Source organism: Opisthocomus hoazin, chromosome 8 (genome assembly GCF_030867145.1).
Source record: "Opisthocomus hoazin isolate bOpiHoa1 chromosome 8, bOpiHoa1.hap1, whole genome shotgun sequence".
Classification (NCBI taxonomy): domain Eukaryota; kingdom Metazoa; phylum Chordata; class Aves; order Opisthocomiformes; family Opisthocomidae; genus Opisthocomus; species Opisthocomus hoazin.
This window is the reverse complement of record NC_134421.1, coordinates 36,534,783-36,550,511: the sequence shown is the minus strand read 5'-3', so window position 1 is coordinate 36,550,511 and position 15,729 is coordinate 36,534,783. Positions and strand designations below refer to the sequence as shown.

General features: G+C 47.1%; 1 protein-coding gene across 1 annotated transcript in view; it reads right to left on the bottom strand.

Annotated features, from left to right (window-relative positions):
• Positions 1-313: 313 nt before the first annotated feature.
• The window catches only part of PPM1H (protein phosphatase, Mg2+/Mn2+ dependent 1H), a 147,183-nt gene continuing 131,767 nt past the window's right edge, over positions 314-15,729 (bottom strand). Inside the window, exons 9-10 of the mRNA XM_075428235.1 lie at positions 11,369-11,520; positions 314-5,245 (exon numbers count right to left, since the gene is read on the bottom strand). Coding sequence (XP_075284350.1) covers positions 5,098-5,245; positions 11,369-11,520 — 300 coding nt within the window. The 3' untranslated portion in view covers positions 314-5,097. The remainder of the gene's footprint in view (positions 5,246-11,368; positions 11,521-15,729) is intronic.

Below are 15,729 nucleotides of genomic sequence, written 5' to 3'. Positions count from 1 at the left end.
CGCTCTTCATCGAGTCAGAACATGGCAACTGGCCCTCTGAGCAACGACCCGGAATCTGGGGGCGGCACGCGGCTCGCACGGCTGTCCTACCGCTGAACGCGCCACATCAACCCCTGCGCTCGCGCACCTTGTAGACATTTACTTCATTAGATCAAGAGCGAGCCCTTTTGTCAGTGAATCGTCCGTTCCCTTGCACAGCCGAGCGTGCTGCCCGTCCGTACCACACAATTAGCAATACGCACCCAGAGGCTTGGGTAGTCTTCAGTACCAGGGCTGAATAATAATGGTTACAGATATAGATGGATATATATGTAGTATATAATTTAAAATTTTATTTTAAAACTTTGCTCATATACTTCTTCAGCATCCTCCTCTTGTTCATTGCACTGAAAAGATTCAAAAAACACAAAATATATCCCTTTACTAAACATTTTTTGTTCTTAGGTTACAAAAAGATCAACATTTCACAGTCACAAACCAGAAGTACATTGGTCCAAAACACCTTCCTCCAGCAGGTCCTCCGTTCTTCAGGACATGCAAAACCCAGACAGACGTACAGGTCTCGAAACAAGATGACTTGTCCAATGAAGGAAATGAAAAGGTGGCAGCTATTAAAAAAAAAAAAAAATCCCAAACCAAAATAAGACACCTATGAAAGAACACCACCAGCAATGGTTTGAAAAAAGAAATAAAAGAAAGAAAAAAGAATGAGCGTGGAGGTGGACAAGGGTGGCCTCCTTCAAGTACATCACATGTGGAAGAAGTCCAGCAGCACAGCCACAGCCTTGCTCAGGCACCCTCTCTGTGGCAGCACATCGCTACACCTTCATCTCGGACACACAGAGGAACACCATTTACAGACCGAAAATATCAGGGAGGAACAACAATTCCACACCGTTTGCAATTCATGTTTGATACAAGAATGTTGAAAGTGGTTGTAAATAAACTGTAAAACAAACGGCAAGCGCTGAGGCAGGACGAAGCACAGCCGACTGACGCGTAGCGTGTAGTGTTCCTCAGAACCCCGGCAGCAGTTCAGAGCCGAAATCTGTCCAAGCATCAAGTGCGGTTCTTTGAAAGTACCGTGGAGGCACGGAGTCGACTGTACCTCACAGACCTCTCTTGTCGTGCGTTAACAGGGAAGGAACTTTACCCCGGGAGTCCACTGCTGACAGCAGACTGACCACTTTTGCTGTAGCTTGTTTGCCCTATTGTTTTTTATAATTTATTAAAAAAATTCTCTGCGGAACGAGGCCACTGACCATCAGCCCTCTCGGACGATACGCTTCTGTGCGTGTGAAGGAACACGACTGCCTTAACGCACCGAAAGACGGTGGCGTGCCTCACTGAAGGTGTACACCAAACTTCTCACTACCTTCACCACAATTAAACAAAGACGCTTTGAGGCTGTAGTGCAAGAGAAAAATGTGCGAAACAGCTGCACTGCCTTCTGCAGCAGCATTCGTAGGAGAATGGCAGAAGCAACTTGGTGTGGAGTTTCTAGACACCGGGCTGGACGAGGCACCAGCAGACAGCATTGCACTGCACACCTGGCTACCCCGGACCGTGCGGCATGCCACCCCTGTTCCTGCTGCTGTCCGGTGGAGGACAAGGCCATGCCACTGTTCTGAGCAGTGCCCGCGTCCAGCCGGAGGCACAGCACCCTGCCCTGGCGACACCAGCACAGGCGGAACTCAGGACTGAGGTTCCTTGCTGCTTGAACAGTGTGGGATAACAAGGGACCTTCCCTGACAAAGCCCCACAGCACCGCTGGCACCAGGCAGTAACCAAGACGACGTGCCAGGGATCTCAAACTTCGACCTGGTGCCTAACTTGCTCCCGTTTGCGGCGGCGAGCCGGCTGCCCCTAGCCCAGGAGCTTCACCGAGCCCTAGAGCAGCTGCGAGTCTGCACGGGGCAATATCCACCCTGTGCCACCTGGAAAACGGCGCTGCGCCACGGGGCTGCCCTGCCATCAGGGGTTCCTAATGCCGCGACTCCCAGAACAATTCCACCTATAAAGGGAATTGGAAATGCTTTTAATTTTTCTTGCTTCTCACACAACAGCTCCCCAGTAAATGACTCCTGCCGCCTACTTCTACGATGCTTTGGTGTGTGCACGTGTTTATACTGCGCCTTGAAGCCGAGCAGAGAGCAGGCACACGGGAAGCTCCTACTGAAAGCAGAGAGAGGTGAAAGCCCAAGTACAGACACAGCGAACCAGAGATGTCCCAGAGACGCTCCAGGGAGGCAAGCAGGTAATGTACAACAGACACTTTGTAAAAAAGCAAAACAAAAAGCATGGGAGCACAGTTTCAGTCACAGACATCTGAGTAGGAAGCTTTTTATTATCCTTTTAAGTTCTCAGAATTTATTACTTGATGCTAATTGGTATTAATTGTTGATACTGCACTTCCACCCTTTCCAGGAGAGAGAGTGACAGCCAACACAACCCCACCTGGGCCCAGCCGCTGCAGAGAAGCGGGCTGACTCACAGCAATGCTTCGGCCAGCGGCCAGCTCACCGAGCCATACCGGCGCCCGCCAGGTTTTGCTCTGAGAAGTCACCAGCCGGTTTGCTCCCACTGAGTCGTGCGCTCTGCCAAGCCCTCTCTCTCTCCAGGGGGACGTTTAAGAACAGCCCTGAATGAGAAGGTGCGTTCTCCACTGCCTTGAAATTACACTTCTAAATTTTGGCAAATGCGACACTGGAAATGTATTTCCACCACCTTGTACTCAGTGGTTGTGTAATGACTGGTACCCGTGTGGACACCGTGTCACCAAGTAACGCAGACTAAGAGCACACGGGCACTGAGATGTTTGACTCCGGCTCGCAGCTGGTACCAGCAAGCGCCAGCTGCGTTGCTGTTCAGACAACTCGGCCGAAACCGCCCGCATTAGTTTCTTTGTGGCAGAGGATCCGAACTGCTACAGAGCTACACAGCTGCGGTTGCGGAGAGACAACAGGAGTTACGCAGAGCGTGAAAAGCATGTTTACAAGTTTATTAGGCCCCCCCAAAAAAAGTGCAAGAGATCTCTTGCTTAGACTTTAAAACATATGGGGGGCCATGTGGAAAATATTCTAGACTCCAAACCTCTCTCTTCACCCAGCTGCACACAGAAAAAGAGGTAAAGGGAAAAAAAAACCAGGAAAGAATAGGTAAAGTATGACAACACATAATCAGAGATGCCGCTGATTTATGCTGAAGCTCTAGAGCATAAAACATTCGTGTTCTGCACAGCTTCATCACATGCAGGCACTGGGGAACGCACGGAACAGTTTTCAGGCTAAAAACACGCAGTCTGCTGCATGTTTGAGCCGTCAGACATGCCGCACTGCCTTCTCTCGACCTCAGACTCCTGCTGGGTGTTCACAGATTCAGAGCCAGGGTAGTTTAAATCCACCGAGAGTGCCACACGTGTCCTCCCGGCTGCGATCAAATAAAGCGCCTGGGCAGCCTTACGGCACACGCGCTGCGCGGTGCTCACGTAGCGCGTTACAAACGACAAAACTGGCGAGCTCTCGGCCACGCCTGCTCAGGAGAGGGTCTGCGAAGGGCACAGCATCCTCCTCCTGCTTTGGAAAGGACACAGCATTTGTGAGCTGCCAGTCAGCCCCCCATCTTTGGGCTATCCCAGAAGTACCGGCCAGATCAGCAGCTCCACAAGAAGGTGGCCTGGGGGCAAATCAGGCTGAATTTGGCTCCCTCACCAACGTACCTGCCTACACGCTAAAGGCCCCCCCCCCCATTTTGTTTTCGCTTCAATTCCTGCCAGTGAAGTCAGAGAGCTGCCTGTCTGAAGAACAGGCAGCCAGGTTAAGCTGCTGATTTGCTCACTTGTTTCCCTCTCAGACTACTGCTTTCACTCTGGTAATGTTTCACTCAGCTTTTTCTTAAATCGATTCAACACTGCTAAGAAAAAAGCTGCTGAAGCCAGCCAAGGGCTTGTATCTATCACAGTGATCTTCTGATCCTTGACTTCAGCCCTCGATCCCAAGAGGACAAAGCTACAAGCTGTCACTTTCCGATCCCCAAGTCAAGCAGGCAAAGGTACACTGAGTAATAAGCGAGGCAGGAAGAAGTGAAATGACTTTTCAATTGATCACTATCTGGGTATCTAAACTGATGACGAGAACTATACCACCAGTAGGAATCCAACTAAAAATACACTGAGGAGCCCAAATAAATTTACTGAATCCCAACTGATGTGAAAGCTGTATGGCCAGGGATCCTTTCAACAGGATTAAAGCAGGCAGAACCATTCCATGAATGAAAATCTCTGATCCCAAAGAAACCATGGCCTCCAGGTAAACACCACCTAAAGCTGAGTTTGTGTGCTCTGTACAATACACACAACAGGGAATCTTGACAAGGAACTCCTCACACCAGAATAAATCTTGCCATACAGGACTGTGACTTAATTTCTCCTGGTCAATTTTGCAGGTGGCTGTTTTAGCTGCAGTAAACAGGCATAGTCACACTGAACACAATTTCAGTTTTCCTACTAGAATACAGAAGTACAGTCTACTGAAGAAGAGACAGACGAGGAAAATGGGGGTTCAAAGGATTACACAAGTTTGAAGTTGTCCATAGGTAAGTCATAGAATGCAACTTCTTGAAAGACGAAAACTCTTGAGTCTCGTAAATGTATATATAGGTATTTTTAAATGAGATGTGACCCGAGTCACCTTCTGAGTATTTGGGGGTAGACTTCAGGAGCCTCCTTGGCTTCCGATACCTACTTCTACTTTCACAACTGAAATGGCTCTTCCAAGCTACATGGTAAACAGAGGAAAAAAAAAAGTCCCCACCTGGAGGGACGACAGAATCCATAATATGCTAGCAGCATTTAAATCCCATTCCTGTTAAGCACCAAAACCATTTCTACAGGGAAACTGTAATCTTAAGGGTCATCTTTAATCATCTACAGTGTATGTGCAGAGCCCTACCTTTCAGGCAGAAGAACACCCCTCCAGCATTAGTTTTGAGTAGATTACATCAATTGGAAGTGTCCTGGTCAGATCACCAAAAACATCTTGTCTCTTACAGGCCCTTCCCCAAAAGATCTCCATCCTGTAACCACTCTTGATGCTACTTTCACGATTGTTTGTTCCCGTGTATTAAAGGGATGACGTAGACAGAGATGTCGTCTCCAGAGCCCAGCCTGTCGTTGGATATTCGCCAGCCCCGGTCCTTCAGCACTCCCCGAGCTCGCATCACCAGGTCCTGCGCCGCCAGCGTGTACCTGTGGAAAAGGCAGAACACAGCCAGGGAGCGCTCGTCTTCACGAGGGAAGTGGGCTTCACAGCCTGCCAGGTTTCCTGTTGTGGGCTACCAGGACGAGCTTCCCAGTGCTTTCCCAGAGAAATGCAAACCACAGCCGGCATACCCACAAAACAACCCCTTCCAGTTCAGTGATGGCTCCTGCATCAGAACCTGAAGGTATCTGACAGGCACCGATCGATCAAAAAGTCACCCATCATTTTGGGTTTCAGAAAAATACTAAAACTTTCCTTAATAAATCTGCTTCCTAGGAGTACTCTGAAAAAAACTGAGGACCCAAAACAACACTACTTGTTGTTAAAAACTACAGCCTTGTGGACGGAAACATCTGAAGGTAAATATGGGTCGACTATTTCCGAGACAAACCGTAACAAAGTGATTTGAATGTAACAGAGCACTAAAAATAAAATCCAAGTTACACTTTAAAGCAAGTAGACTAACTTGTCTGTTTTCCTTGACCGTAAGAATGATTTTTAAACAGCTTTTCTTCTGAAACTGGAAAAGGAAACTTACAGTTAATACAGCCACATTAACAGAGTCCCACAGTCCTTTCACATTTATGAGTTCAATGAAAACTGTGTGAATGCGAGTTGTCAAGTGCTTAATTTAGTGAAAAACTAAGTTTCATGTTGCTTCAAAACTCCCAGCCTCTGCTGGGCTGAGCAGCATTGGATTTATGGGAGTTGATTTGTGCCCTGAGAAAATAACAGATGCTGCTTGGGGGAAGAAACATGTCAGAGTCCAAAAGGTGGTGCGTGAGAGTGCTCCGACATGTTCTCCCTTATCGTTTTACCTGCTGTTACTAGATCAACACATTGTGTCCTCATCTAGAGGTTGCCTCTGAAAGAAATCTCACTGTGGGTGAACAGCTACTGTCACGTGTTTTTCTTCATCAATCCAACACCTGGCTGAGATGTTTTGAATTTGGTTAGGTGGAGGCAAGCTTTTCTATGATTTGATAATTGTAAATTAATCAGTGAAAAGACTGACAAGAAAAAACAGTTCAATATTGTGTCTGCCTGTGTTTTATCTGAAGCATAAACCTCCAAGATGAAGCAGGGCTCTATGAAGCCAAACACAGGCCACCAGAAGCTGAGCACACCTCTGTAGCTTCCAGAAACCAGGAAGGACAAGAAGGGTTTGCATTTCAGGAACGCCTTTTCTAGGGAGGATTCTGGGCCAAAAATGATCTGCCCAGATCCTGTCTGAGGAATGGGAAAGAACAGTATCTCCACTGATGAGAAGCAGTGTGTGTGTGGATGTTTACCGAGTATCCAGGTTCCGACACCAGAAATATTCACCACAAAATGCATTATTAAATGGTAATTTCTATCAGTAGAGACTTTTTCACTCTCTGGGGATAAAAGAAGGGAAAAAACCCAATTATGTTCTGTTTCTACAGTTTTGGTGCCTCAAACTTAAATTTTGAACCAGGAATAGACTTATTTGGTCAGCTATAAAGATTTGTTCAATGCAAATAAGCCAACATTTGACTACCCAAAAGGTTTGATGTTAAACCCAAGTAACGCTGTACAGAAGCAATGCACCCCCTGCTCCTAATGGTACCGAGTGATATAATTTCCAGCCCTTGCTAGTTTTGACAGAAGGTTTACTTTTAGTGATGAGGGCCCAAGGCACGAAATCTAACACATGCGCGCGCGCGCACACACACACGTGCACACTGTCTGCAGGTTCCAGCTAAGTCTGTTTCAAGGACCTCGAGGTGTAACAGCAGGGTGTAACAAGAAGCACTGCCCCTATTGACCTAATGCAACACGAAACAGTATTTTCTAAGAAGAAAAACCCCAAACGTACATACTTGCACTCCCCAGCTCCCAAATCCCCAAATCAGATGCAGGGCTAAGGAACAAAAGGACTCCAGGTGGCAAGTGAGAAACTGGAATATTTGTTCACAGCATGTCTGATGCTGAGTGAATTTTGGCTAGAACATATTTTCCAAGGATTTCTCAGCTATTGTCAGAATTTAAGAGAAGAAAACACCCATCATTCTGGGAGAAAACTTTGCCTTCCTCCTTTTTCTAATTAACAAAGGCTCCCCACATCTAAAGAGTACAAAGGAATTAGTATTGCTCTTGATTGTGTAAAGCTTTTGCTGCTTAACGTTTGGAGAAGGCATGATAAAAAAAAGGAATTTTAATAAGCCAGAAATTCTCTTGTAGACAGACTGTGAAATACACAAGACAACCAGCACATCGAAGCAAAGGAAAAGGAACAGGTGAATGCAGCAGCGAGGTAACATATTCCTCTCCTTGTGTAGAGCTGAATTGAAGCGATGCTGTTCAACTTGGCACTAGAGGAGATAGGGTGAGTCTCTTGTACCTGGAGATGAATAGCAGCAGCAGTCCATTACTGCATGCTTTATTCTCCAGCGCTGTGAACTTGGGATTCAGCTGTCGAGACAGCATTAGAGAACTGCTGAAGTAGTTTTAAAGTATCCACTTCCTCCTAATGAACAGCCTTGCTAGAATACAACTTTTGTGTTTTAAGAATAAATATGTATGGGTTTTTTTTTCCTTCTGCTGAAGCTTTCAGTATTGATCAGTGAAAGTACTGCAGGAGAAATGGTGACAGTGGGGGAAATATGCTGCTGTCTGAGCAGCTTCTTAACTTCTCACACCAAGCAGAGGTGGAGCAACTCCCCAGCACCCTCATAAATCTCTCGCTAGTGTGAGAGAGAGAGTGAGAGGGAACGAGAAAGACAGGAGGGAGGACAAGACATAAAAGATTCCCAAGGTCAGTGGGCAAACCAGCGTAAGTGCGCTGAAGGAAATGGGCAAGAGTCATGCCTCCCTGTCTTCATACCTCTTCAGAGGGATGATGTACGGAAAGCAGCAGCGCGTCGCTACCACCTGTTCTTCACTCCGGGTCCCCTTCACACTCTTGTTTGCCACAATACCCACAGGAAATGAGCTGGCAAAGAAATCCAGCTCCATGCCAGCTTCTGCACTCCGCCCCAGCCCCCGTGGAGGAACTGTTCTCTAATCAAGTCTGTGCCCATCACCCGCTGCCCAAATCCCCTGAGGCTGTGTCTGCGTATCTGGGTGAAGACAGACCCGAGGACTTCGCTCTCCCTGCACTTGGAGATGTCCAGGCACAGGCTGTGTTTGACAGGATTCAAAGATGTTTTTCTCTGGGTAACAAACACTCACAGTTCTGATAGTAAATATCAGCAGGAGAGAGTCCCAAGAGCATTGCCGAGGGCTGCAAGCTCCTACCCATCAGCCTATAAAACGGCTTCTGGTTCAAACGGGAGGGATATTGTTCCCTCAAACAGCTAATTATGTAACAGAGAAGTACTCTGCAGCTCTAAAATCTTCCTCCCTAGCTTTTTTTTTTTTTTTTTTAAATATGCTGCTGTCAGGCATTAAGTAGGCTACTGGGTCAGGCAGATCCAAAGTCTGCTCCACAGGTAGGTTCTGCAGAAGACCACAGCATTACCAAACCCAGGGGGCAAGTCTCTTACACTCTGACAAGTTCTCTACACCCCTGGAGATTTCACGTTTCCAGCTGATCACCTCACCACAGACTATGTCACTACACTCATCACAGAACCTGACATTTTGTGGGATAACATTTCCTTTAAACACAACACTGATAATACAGCAAACAAGATTTCCCTGTCAGTGACTAGTGAGAGGAAATGAATGCAGCTCCACAGTCCGAGCTGCTATGCTATTCATTAGTTATACCTCATTTGGACCACTGCGAAGTAATTATGTGAAACCACTCACACTGTACTTTAAACCCTTTAAATATTCTTTACAACCAAGCAGGAAGAGCAATTCCACAAAGGTAATTTTCATAAATATCATTGTAAACTATATGAGGGACTGCTCTAATTACCTTCTGCAAGCTGGCATGAGAAATGTCTTGCCGCCACTATTTGTAAGCCTCTAAATGACCTGGCACAAAGTTACTTAAAAGAACAAATTAATTTTCAATTCAGATGTCCATTCACAGACCAGCAGGTCAAACACTAATAAATGTGTTTGTTCTAACTCATCATACAACAAGCCCAGTTCTGGAGTGTGTTGTACCCAGGCTGGCACAAAGAGGGACTAATCTCCCACAATTACTGTGGCTAGACCAGCAGAAACAAATCTAAATGAAACAAAGAAAATCTCTTTTTCCCTTTAGTGTCTCTGATTTCTAGGAGCGCTTTGTAACAGATGAAAAACTACTCACCTAACAAGTCAAAAGATTGAACGAAGAATTCCCGTTCCTACTGCAGAAAATGTGGTGGCCATCACCAGCTCTGGAAAGACTCAAAGGAAGAAGACAGACACAACCCACCCAGACTATTCACAACAGACAGGACCAGCAAGGATGTCAGGAAGAGCCAGCCTTTCACAATTACTGGATGAGAATGGAGACAGAGCAGGGCAGAGGTACTAGATTTTACCAGATGCCTTTGCAAGAGAAGACTCAGGGGTGCAGAAATGAGAGCAAAAGCTCCCTAGCACCATTCAGAGGTGTAACGGGAAGCAGATGGGCGCGTCATCTCCTCCTACCTTAAATTAATGGCATATCTGCATAGCACAGTGCCAGATGCCCTGGAAGGGCCCCTTGCTAGCGCTGCCTGATCTCCTCTCAGCAAGAGGGCACAGACACTTCCATGTCTTGCTGAAGTAGAGACAGCCCTGGCTGTCATTCATACCACATCTCCTCTTCAGCGCAAGGAGATGGGGAAGGTCAAAACATCGCAGTTGCAGCTTCATGCTAACCATTTATTCACATGAAGACTGAGTGCTTGCAGCAAAACGTTGGTTTGTGTTCCATGTTTGTGTCAGGGCAAGAGAATTCTGCTCGTGAGTTACTTTAAAGCTGCTCTCACTGTAACGCCCAGTAGCTGTCAGGGTGTCCCAGTTATCTTCCTTGTTTGCTGCTGGAGAACAGGGCTGGCCCCGTGAAGATGACCACTTCAAAACACGAGAAACACCAAGCGTTTTGAGATGGGTGTCCCTGAGTCCTGAAGATTTGCCCCATCTGAACAACTGTAACTTGAGCTCTCGCACCATCCCGCGTGTTTTCACTCTGATGCCGAGATATCCCAGAGCTTATTTCTGAAGCTCCACTTTCCACAGGCCAACTGGGGATGCGCAAAAGCTCTCTTCCTCATGCTTAGCCTAAGCAGAAGGCAGAAGACAGCGACAGCCAGGCCTGAATTCAGGAGCAACACACACTTCCCTTCCTGAACAGCCCCTAGGGAAGGATGAAGCTCTTTCCACTTTCACAGTCCTCCCTTTTACAAGCGAGAGACTTCTGATCTCTAGTGCAATGTTTTAATTCATGGCGACATTGAACTCAGCAGCAGACTGACGGACTCACTCAAGGCAGCACTTCAGCTGGTTGTTTGGGAACTTTTTTGTTTGCTTGATGGTATGTTTTAAACAGAGCAGCTGATCAAGTAAGAGGGGATAAAGACAGGAAAACGAAGATGATAAGGTAGGTTAACATCGTGAAATGAAACAGAATCCAACTGATTGAAATAGTCAGACTTTCCACCTATTTTGTCACCACACCTGTCCCGCAGCTGGTAGCGGTGAGCATGCCCTACTGAAGGTGGGTTTAAAGGTCACAGCACGACCAGCAATGAGTGGGAACCACACTGTGCAGTATTTATACATGTATACAGTGAGAAAGAGGGAGATATATGCTGCTGACGCCCTAGGGAGAAACAATCTTTAGTGTTAAGGGACTATCTCGAAGAGAGTTAAGTGGAAAACTGCTGGAGGCAGAGACCTATTGCCATGTTCTTCTAAGACCTCACCCTCCTGTAGTTTCCAGAGGACCTAGCAGAGCAAACAAAATGGATCCCATGCCAAGATACTGTGACCCCACAACTTTTCCTTTGAAGGTAGGCAATTCTGACTTATAACAGGAAAAAAAACCCACCCCAAACCCCATATTTGTTGCAGAGACTCCATCCAGCTTATAAAAATGTATTCTTTTAAGTGAATCTTTACTGAACGTTATTCATATCATACTTTCTACAAAACTACGTTACCAAAAACCACTCTCATTTCCACGGAGAAGGCAGAAAAAGTCAGGGATGAGCACAAACCTGTGGGGATCATCGGGGTCACAGTTTGGTAGAAAGTTAGTGACAGCTTCTGCCACTTCTTCATTTAACAGCACATCCCAGAGTCCATCAGTAGCTAGGATCAGAACATCATCTGGCCCATGCTCATACTGCAGGAGGTCATAGACTCTCACCTAAAACAAAAAAAAAAAACCAAGAGACATTTCATGAAGCAGGAGACCACCAGATCTGTTTGTGAAACGTTGCTCAGTTTGGCTGTGAGTTCACAGATTCGGCCAGGGCACTGAAATACCTCTCCCGTAGCACTGCTGGGGTCTATCTCCAGTTTAGCCCTTGAGCTGGGAACTCTTCCCAACCCAGCGTGGCTCCAGTGCTGGGATGGACACAAGTGTTCCTTAGCAAGGCTGTAAAGCACTGCACTGCCTGCTGCCAGCAGTGCTCGAAGCCTCTCCCACCCAGCATCCTGGTTCGGCGTGCGAGGCTCTTCCCTATCATTGGCAGGACTAGTCATATGGAAGCTGAATAATTCATTTGATGAATTTTTGATATTTTCTAATAAAATATTCACAAATAATTGCTTTCACTGTTTGCCCAGATCCATTTAACTCTGCCAGATAAATTGCGCATGTTCGGAAATGCCTGTGTTGCAGAAGGCACCACATTCATTTTTCTAGACCTGAGGCAGCCACTGCACTCAAGAATTATGCCTGAGCAAGTGAGCAGTTCGACGAAATGGAGAGAAACTACTTACCTGCTCAGTTATGTTTACCTGTAAGGAGTTCAGTGGGTAGAGACCAATTCAAGATCTGCACAAAAGTGAACCCCCAAGCTTGTCCACACTATTAAAATGCGCACTGGCTTCACCTCATCAGCCTGCAGCCAGAGTCCGGCTGACCACTGCTGCTGGCATCTCCTTTACAGCAACTTCCACCAGCCTCTTCCCGACGAGGCTGGGGAAACCGGCAGCAGACACCGGGGGGGCCAGCAGGCCTTCAGCTAAGCCATAATATGAGCAAAGGTCATGGTAAGCATTTTAAAATGAGCCTTTAGTTGGGTGTAACTCTCCCTCCAGCACACGCTGCATTCCAGCTGAGAAACCGCCTGCAATTCCCAGGCTGCGATGGGAGCCGTTAGGAAGCACTCACGGAGCACTTTAATTACCACAGCAACAACCACAGTTTGAAAGAATTGTGACAGCCTTGGCACGACAGACAGGAGGAAACGATCATCTGTGCTCAAGTTTGGAAACGGTGCACCCTGTCACGCAGCCTGCTCCGGCCTCGGGCTCCACTAACAGCAGCGTCAGTCAGGAAATTTGTCGGGACAAGCACTTGGCGTAACTAGAAAATATGAGCTGTTTTATTCTCCCTCCTGGTGCATTCTCTCTTTAGGAGCCACGGAGCAGGCAATGCACATAAAATGCTTGAGCCTTTTAACGTAATTATGATTTTATGGAACTGCAACCAGTTCTGGAGGAGTGAAAAAAAATATCACCTAGACCTGACTGCTAATCCTTACCTGTTCGTCTTTCACTCTAAAGCACAAGAAGGTCATTTGTGAAATGTAACCTTCACTTCATTATCTAAGGTAGTAGCTGAATAAGGACTTAAGGAGAGGATTAAAGTCAAGGCAAGATACTCTCTTCATTAGAGCATATCTCCTTATTCAGACTGAGTGGGAATACTGTTACAGAAAAGACCCCTCTATGCAGCACAGCTCTCCTCTCGAGCCCATTGCACAGTAGCTGTCATAGGCCCCATTCCCCCAAACTTAGTTCAGCCTATAACAGCCCAGGGTTTCACCTCAGAAATGACTGTGGGGTCAGGGGTACGTTGGCCAACACAGCCATCAATAAGCAGCGCCTGTTCTGGTCAGACCTCCTGGGTACGGGCAAATATTTGAGAGAGCATCAGGAATAATGCTCAGGGATGCACTCAGCAGCAAGCCCGTTGTAAGAATAACCAAGCTTCAAACATCAGCACTAGCAAAACCACAACCATCATGGCTTTCCTACCCAGGCAAAGGAAACGTTACACCACGAGTGCCTTTTTCGCAGCGTCGGTGAGGAAGAAGGCAGGAAACCAAGACCATGCATCACTAATTTGAATCCTCCTGAAATGAGCAATCTTGTCTGACTGGGGAGCGGCACTGGGGCAGACAAAACTTGTGAAAGCTACCTGCAGCCAATCCACTGGTCAAAAGGTCCAAATCTTCAGTGTAGTACAATGCTAGAGCAACACCAAGAACAGATCACTTTACCTGTAAAATCAGTGATTGCATCTTTTTTTTCTCTTCCCAAAATACTAAATGTGTTCTTGCTAATGTGGGAATAAGGTAGTTACTTCCTAAAAGCAAAAGCTTTGTGAACTGAGCACCTCCAGAAAAGGGTGCCACTGAGAAAGAACGCGATGTCAGAAGAGGTGCAGTGAAGGGCAGCGGGGTGAGAGATATTGTAGGTTCAGGTGATGCTCACAGACTGCCTTGCCCAGGCACAGAAACAAGGCAGCTCCTAACCCTTCACTTTTCTGCTAGCAGCGCTGTTCTCGTTCCTATTTTCAGTGGGCGTCTCTTGCGGTAGCGACACGTGCCTTCAGCGGGACGCGGAGCAGAGCGACAGCAGAGCTCCTGGAGGCATGTAGGCTGGGCAGCACCACCAAGGCGCACATAATAGATGCTCAGACCAGTCGAGCTCGCTGAACATCCACTCCACACACCCCACGTTGTGCGACACCCCACAGCATACTCCACACACCCTGTACAAAACAGGCGAGGGAGTGCGATATGCCAGCTGCAGAAAGACAAGCAGAGATCCAGGGAGTTACTTAAGTGCCTGCAACAGCAAGCAGCCCCACAGCTCTCTAAATCTTATGTGACCGAAAACAGCTCCTTGCCTCCAATGGAAATTACTACTTTTTAAATTTCTCCTTTTTTTTTTTTTCAATTCCAGAGCCAACCTACCTAGCAACTGCCTCTTTCCCACAGCTGTATTTCAAGAAACTAAACAACAGTGCGGTTTAAGCAATCAGTCTGTGGCATAAGTTTGCACAAAGCTGCATGCACGGCGGAACAGTATTACATAGCCCTGTTAGCGCAGATGACAGCCGGCCAGACATCATCCAGCACCGCAGCAGTTTCCTTAACTGGTGCGTGCAGCAAATTTCCTAGCAAATTTCCTAGCAATTCCACCCCTAATCTTCAGTCTTTCCCTCAAGACTCACTGCTTCTGCAGCCAGATGTTAATTCTGACAGTGCCCCACAGAACTCATGTCTTCTGCCCCAGACCCCTTGGGCTACCTGCACTCTGTCCTCCGCCTCACATGCTGTCCCAAAAGCCTTACCACCAACTCCCCCCAGCCTACCAGCCCCTTCTGTGCTGCCCTGGCAAACTTTCTCACTCTAACATCTCTCTGGAGCATCAGGGCAGCCCTCAAAGGAGCCCAGTTTGGTCACCATACTTCTACCATTCACTGATGTCTTACTTTATGTAGAGCAGCTGACCTGTTAACTAGCTAAACCTGACTTTAGTAACCAGAAAATGTAAAAAGCTAACTATAGGGAAGGAGCACCAGAACCTCAGTAGCACAAGCATCCACGACAATAAGCACTGGGTTACACTGTACTTTATCCTGACTGGTACTCACAGATCTCTGCTGGTAGGTAACACGGATACGCACCGCTAGAGCACAGTCACACACAACATCTTTCTGAACATGCGCTATGCAGTTTGCCACATATTGCCTTTCTTCAACCTAGGTATTTGTTTCTCATATTGCTCACGTACATGTAGTCAAGAGCACGGAGTAAAATGCTCTGGGCAAGCAAAGAACAAACAGGTGGGCCGGTCTCAGGTTTACATTTCAAACAGATCTACCCAGCAGACAGATACTGCGTTTGGCTGCCAAGAAGGACCACAGCAGCTCTGCGAAGGCGCTGCGGCTGATTTGCCAGGTTTGTTTTGAAGAGGCAGCAAACACGAGTCCCTGTGGCTGGAAAACTGTTCACAACCAAGCGACATGCGAGCCTGCAGCCACCTGAGGTGCTCCTCAGCCGTGGCCCTGGGGGAATTCGAGCCAAACAGCAGCCCGCATTCACTCGCAAGCACTATTGATCAACTCAGCTACTTTAATAAATTAAGCCTTTTCTTAATTGTATCGTCCCTTTTTATGCGCAGGGTTATCCAGCACAGCTTCGCTGGCAAACGACAAGATCTTTCAATACCACCCTCCAAGTAATTTATATGTAAATAATAAAAAGCGGGTCCCAACACTGCTCCCTGCAGCACTCGCGAATTAATCTCCTTTTAGCTTTTTACTGCCACCCTTTGTTTCCTGCCCTTTAGCCAATTTCCAGTACACTGTGCCAACTTTCCACTTAGTCTGTAG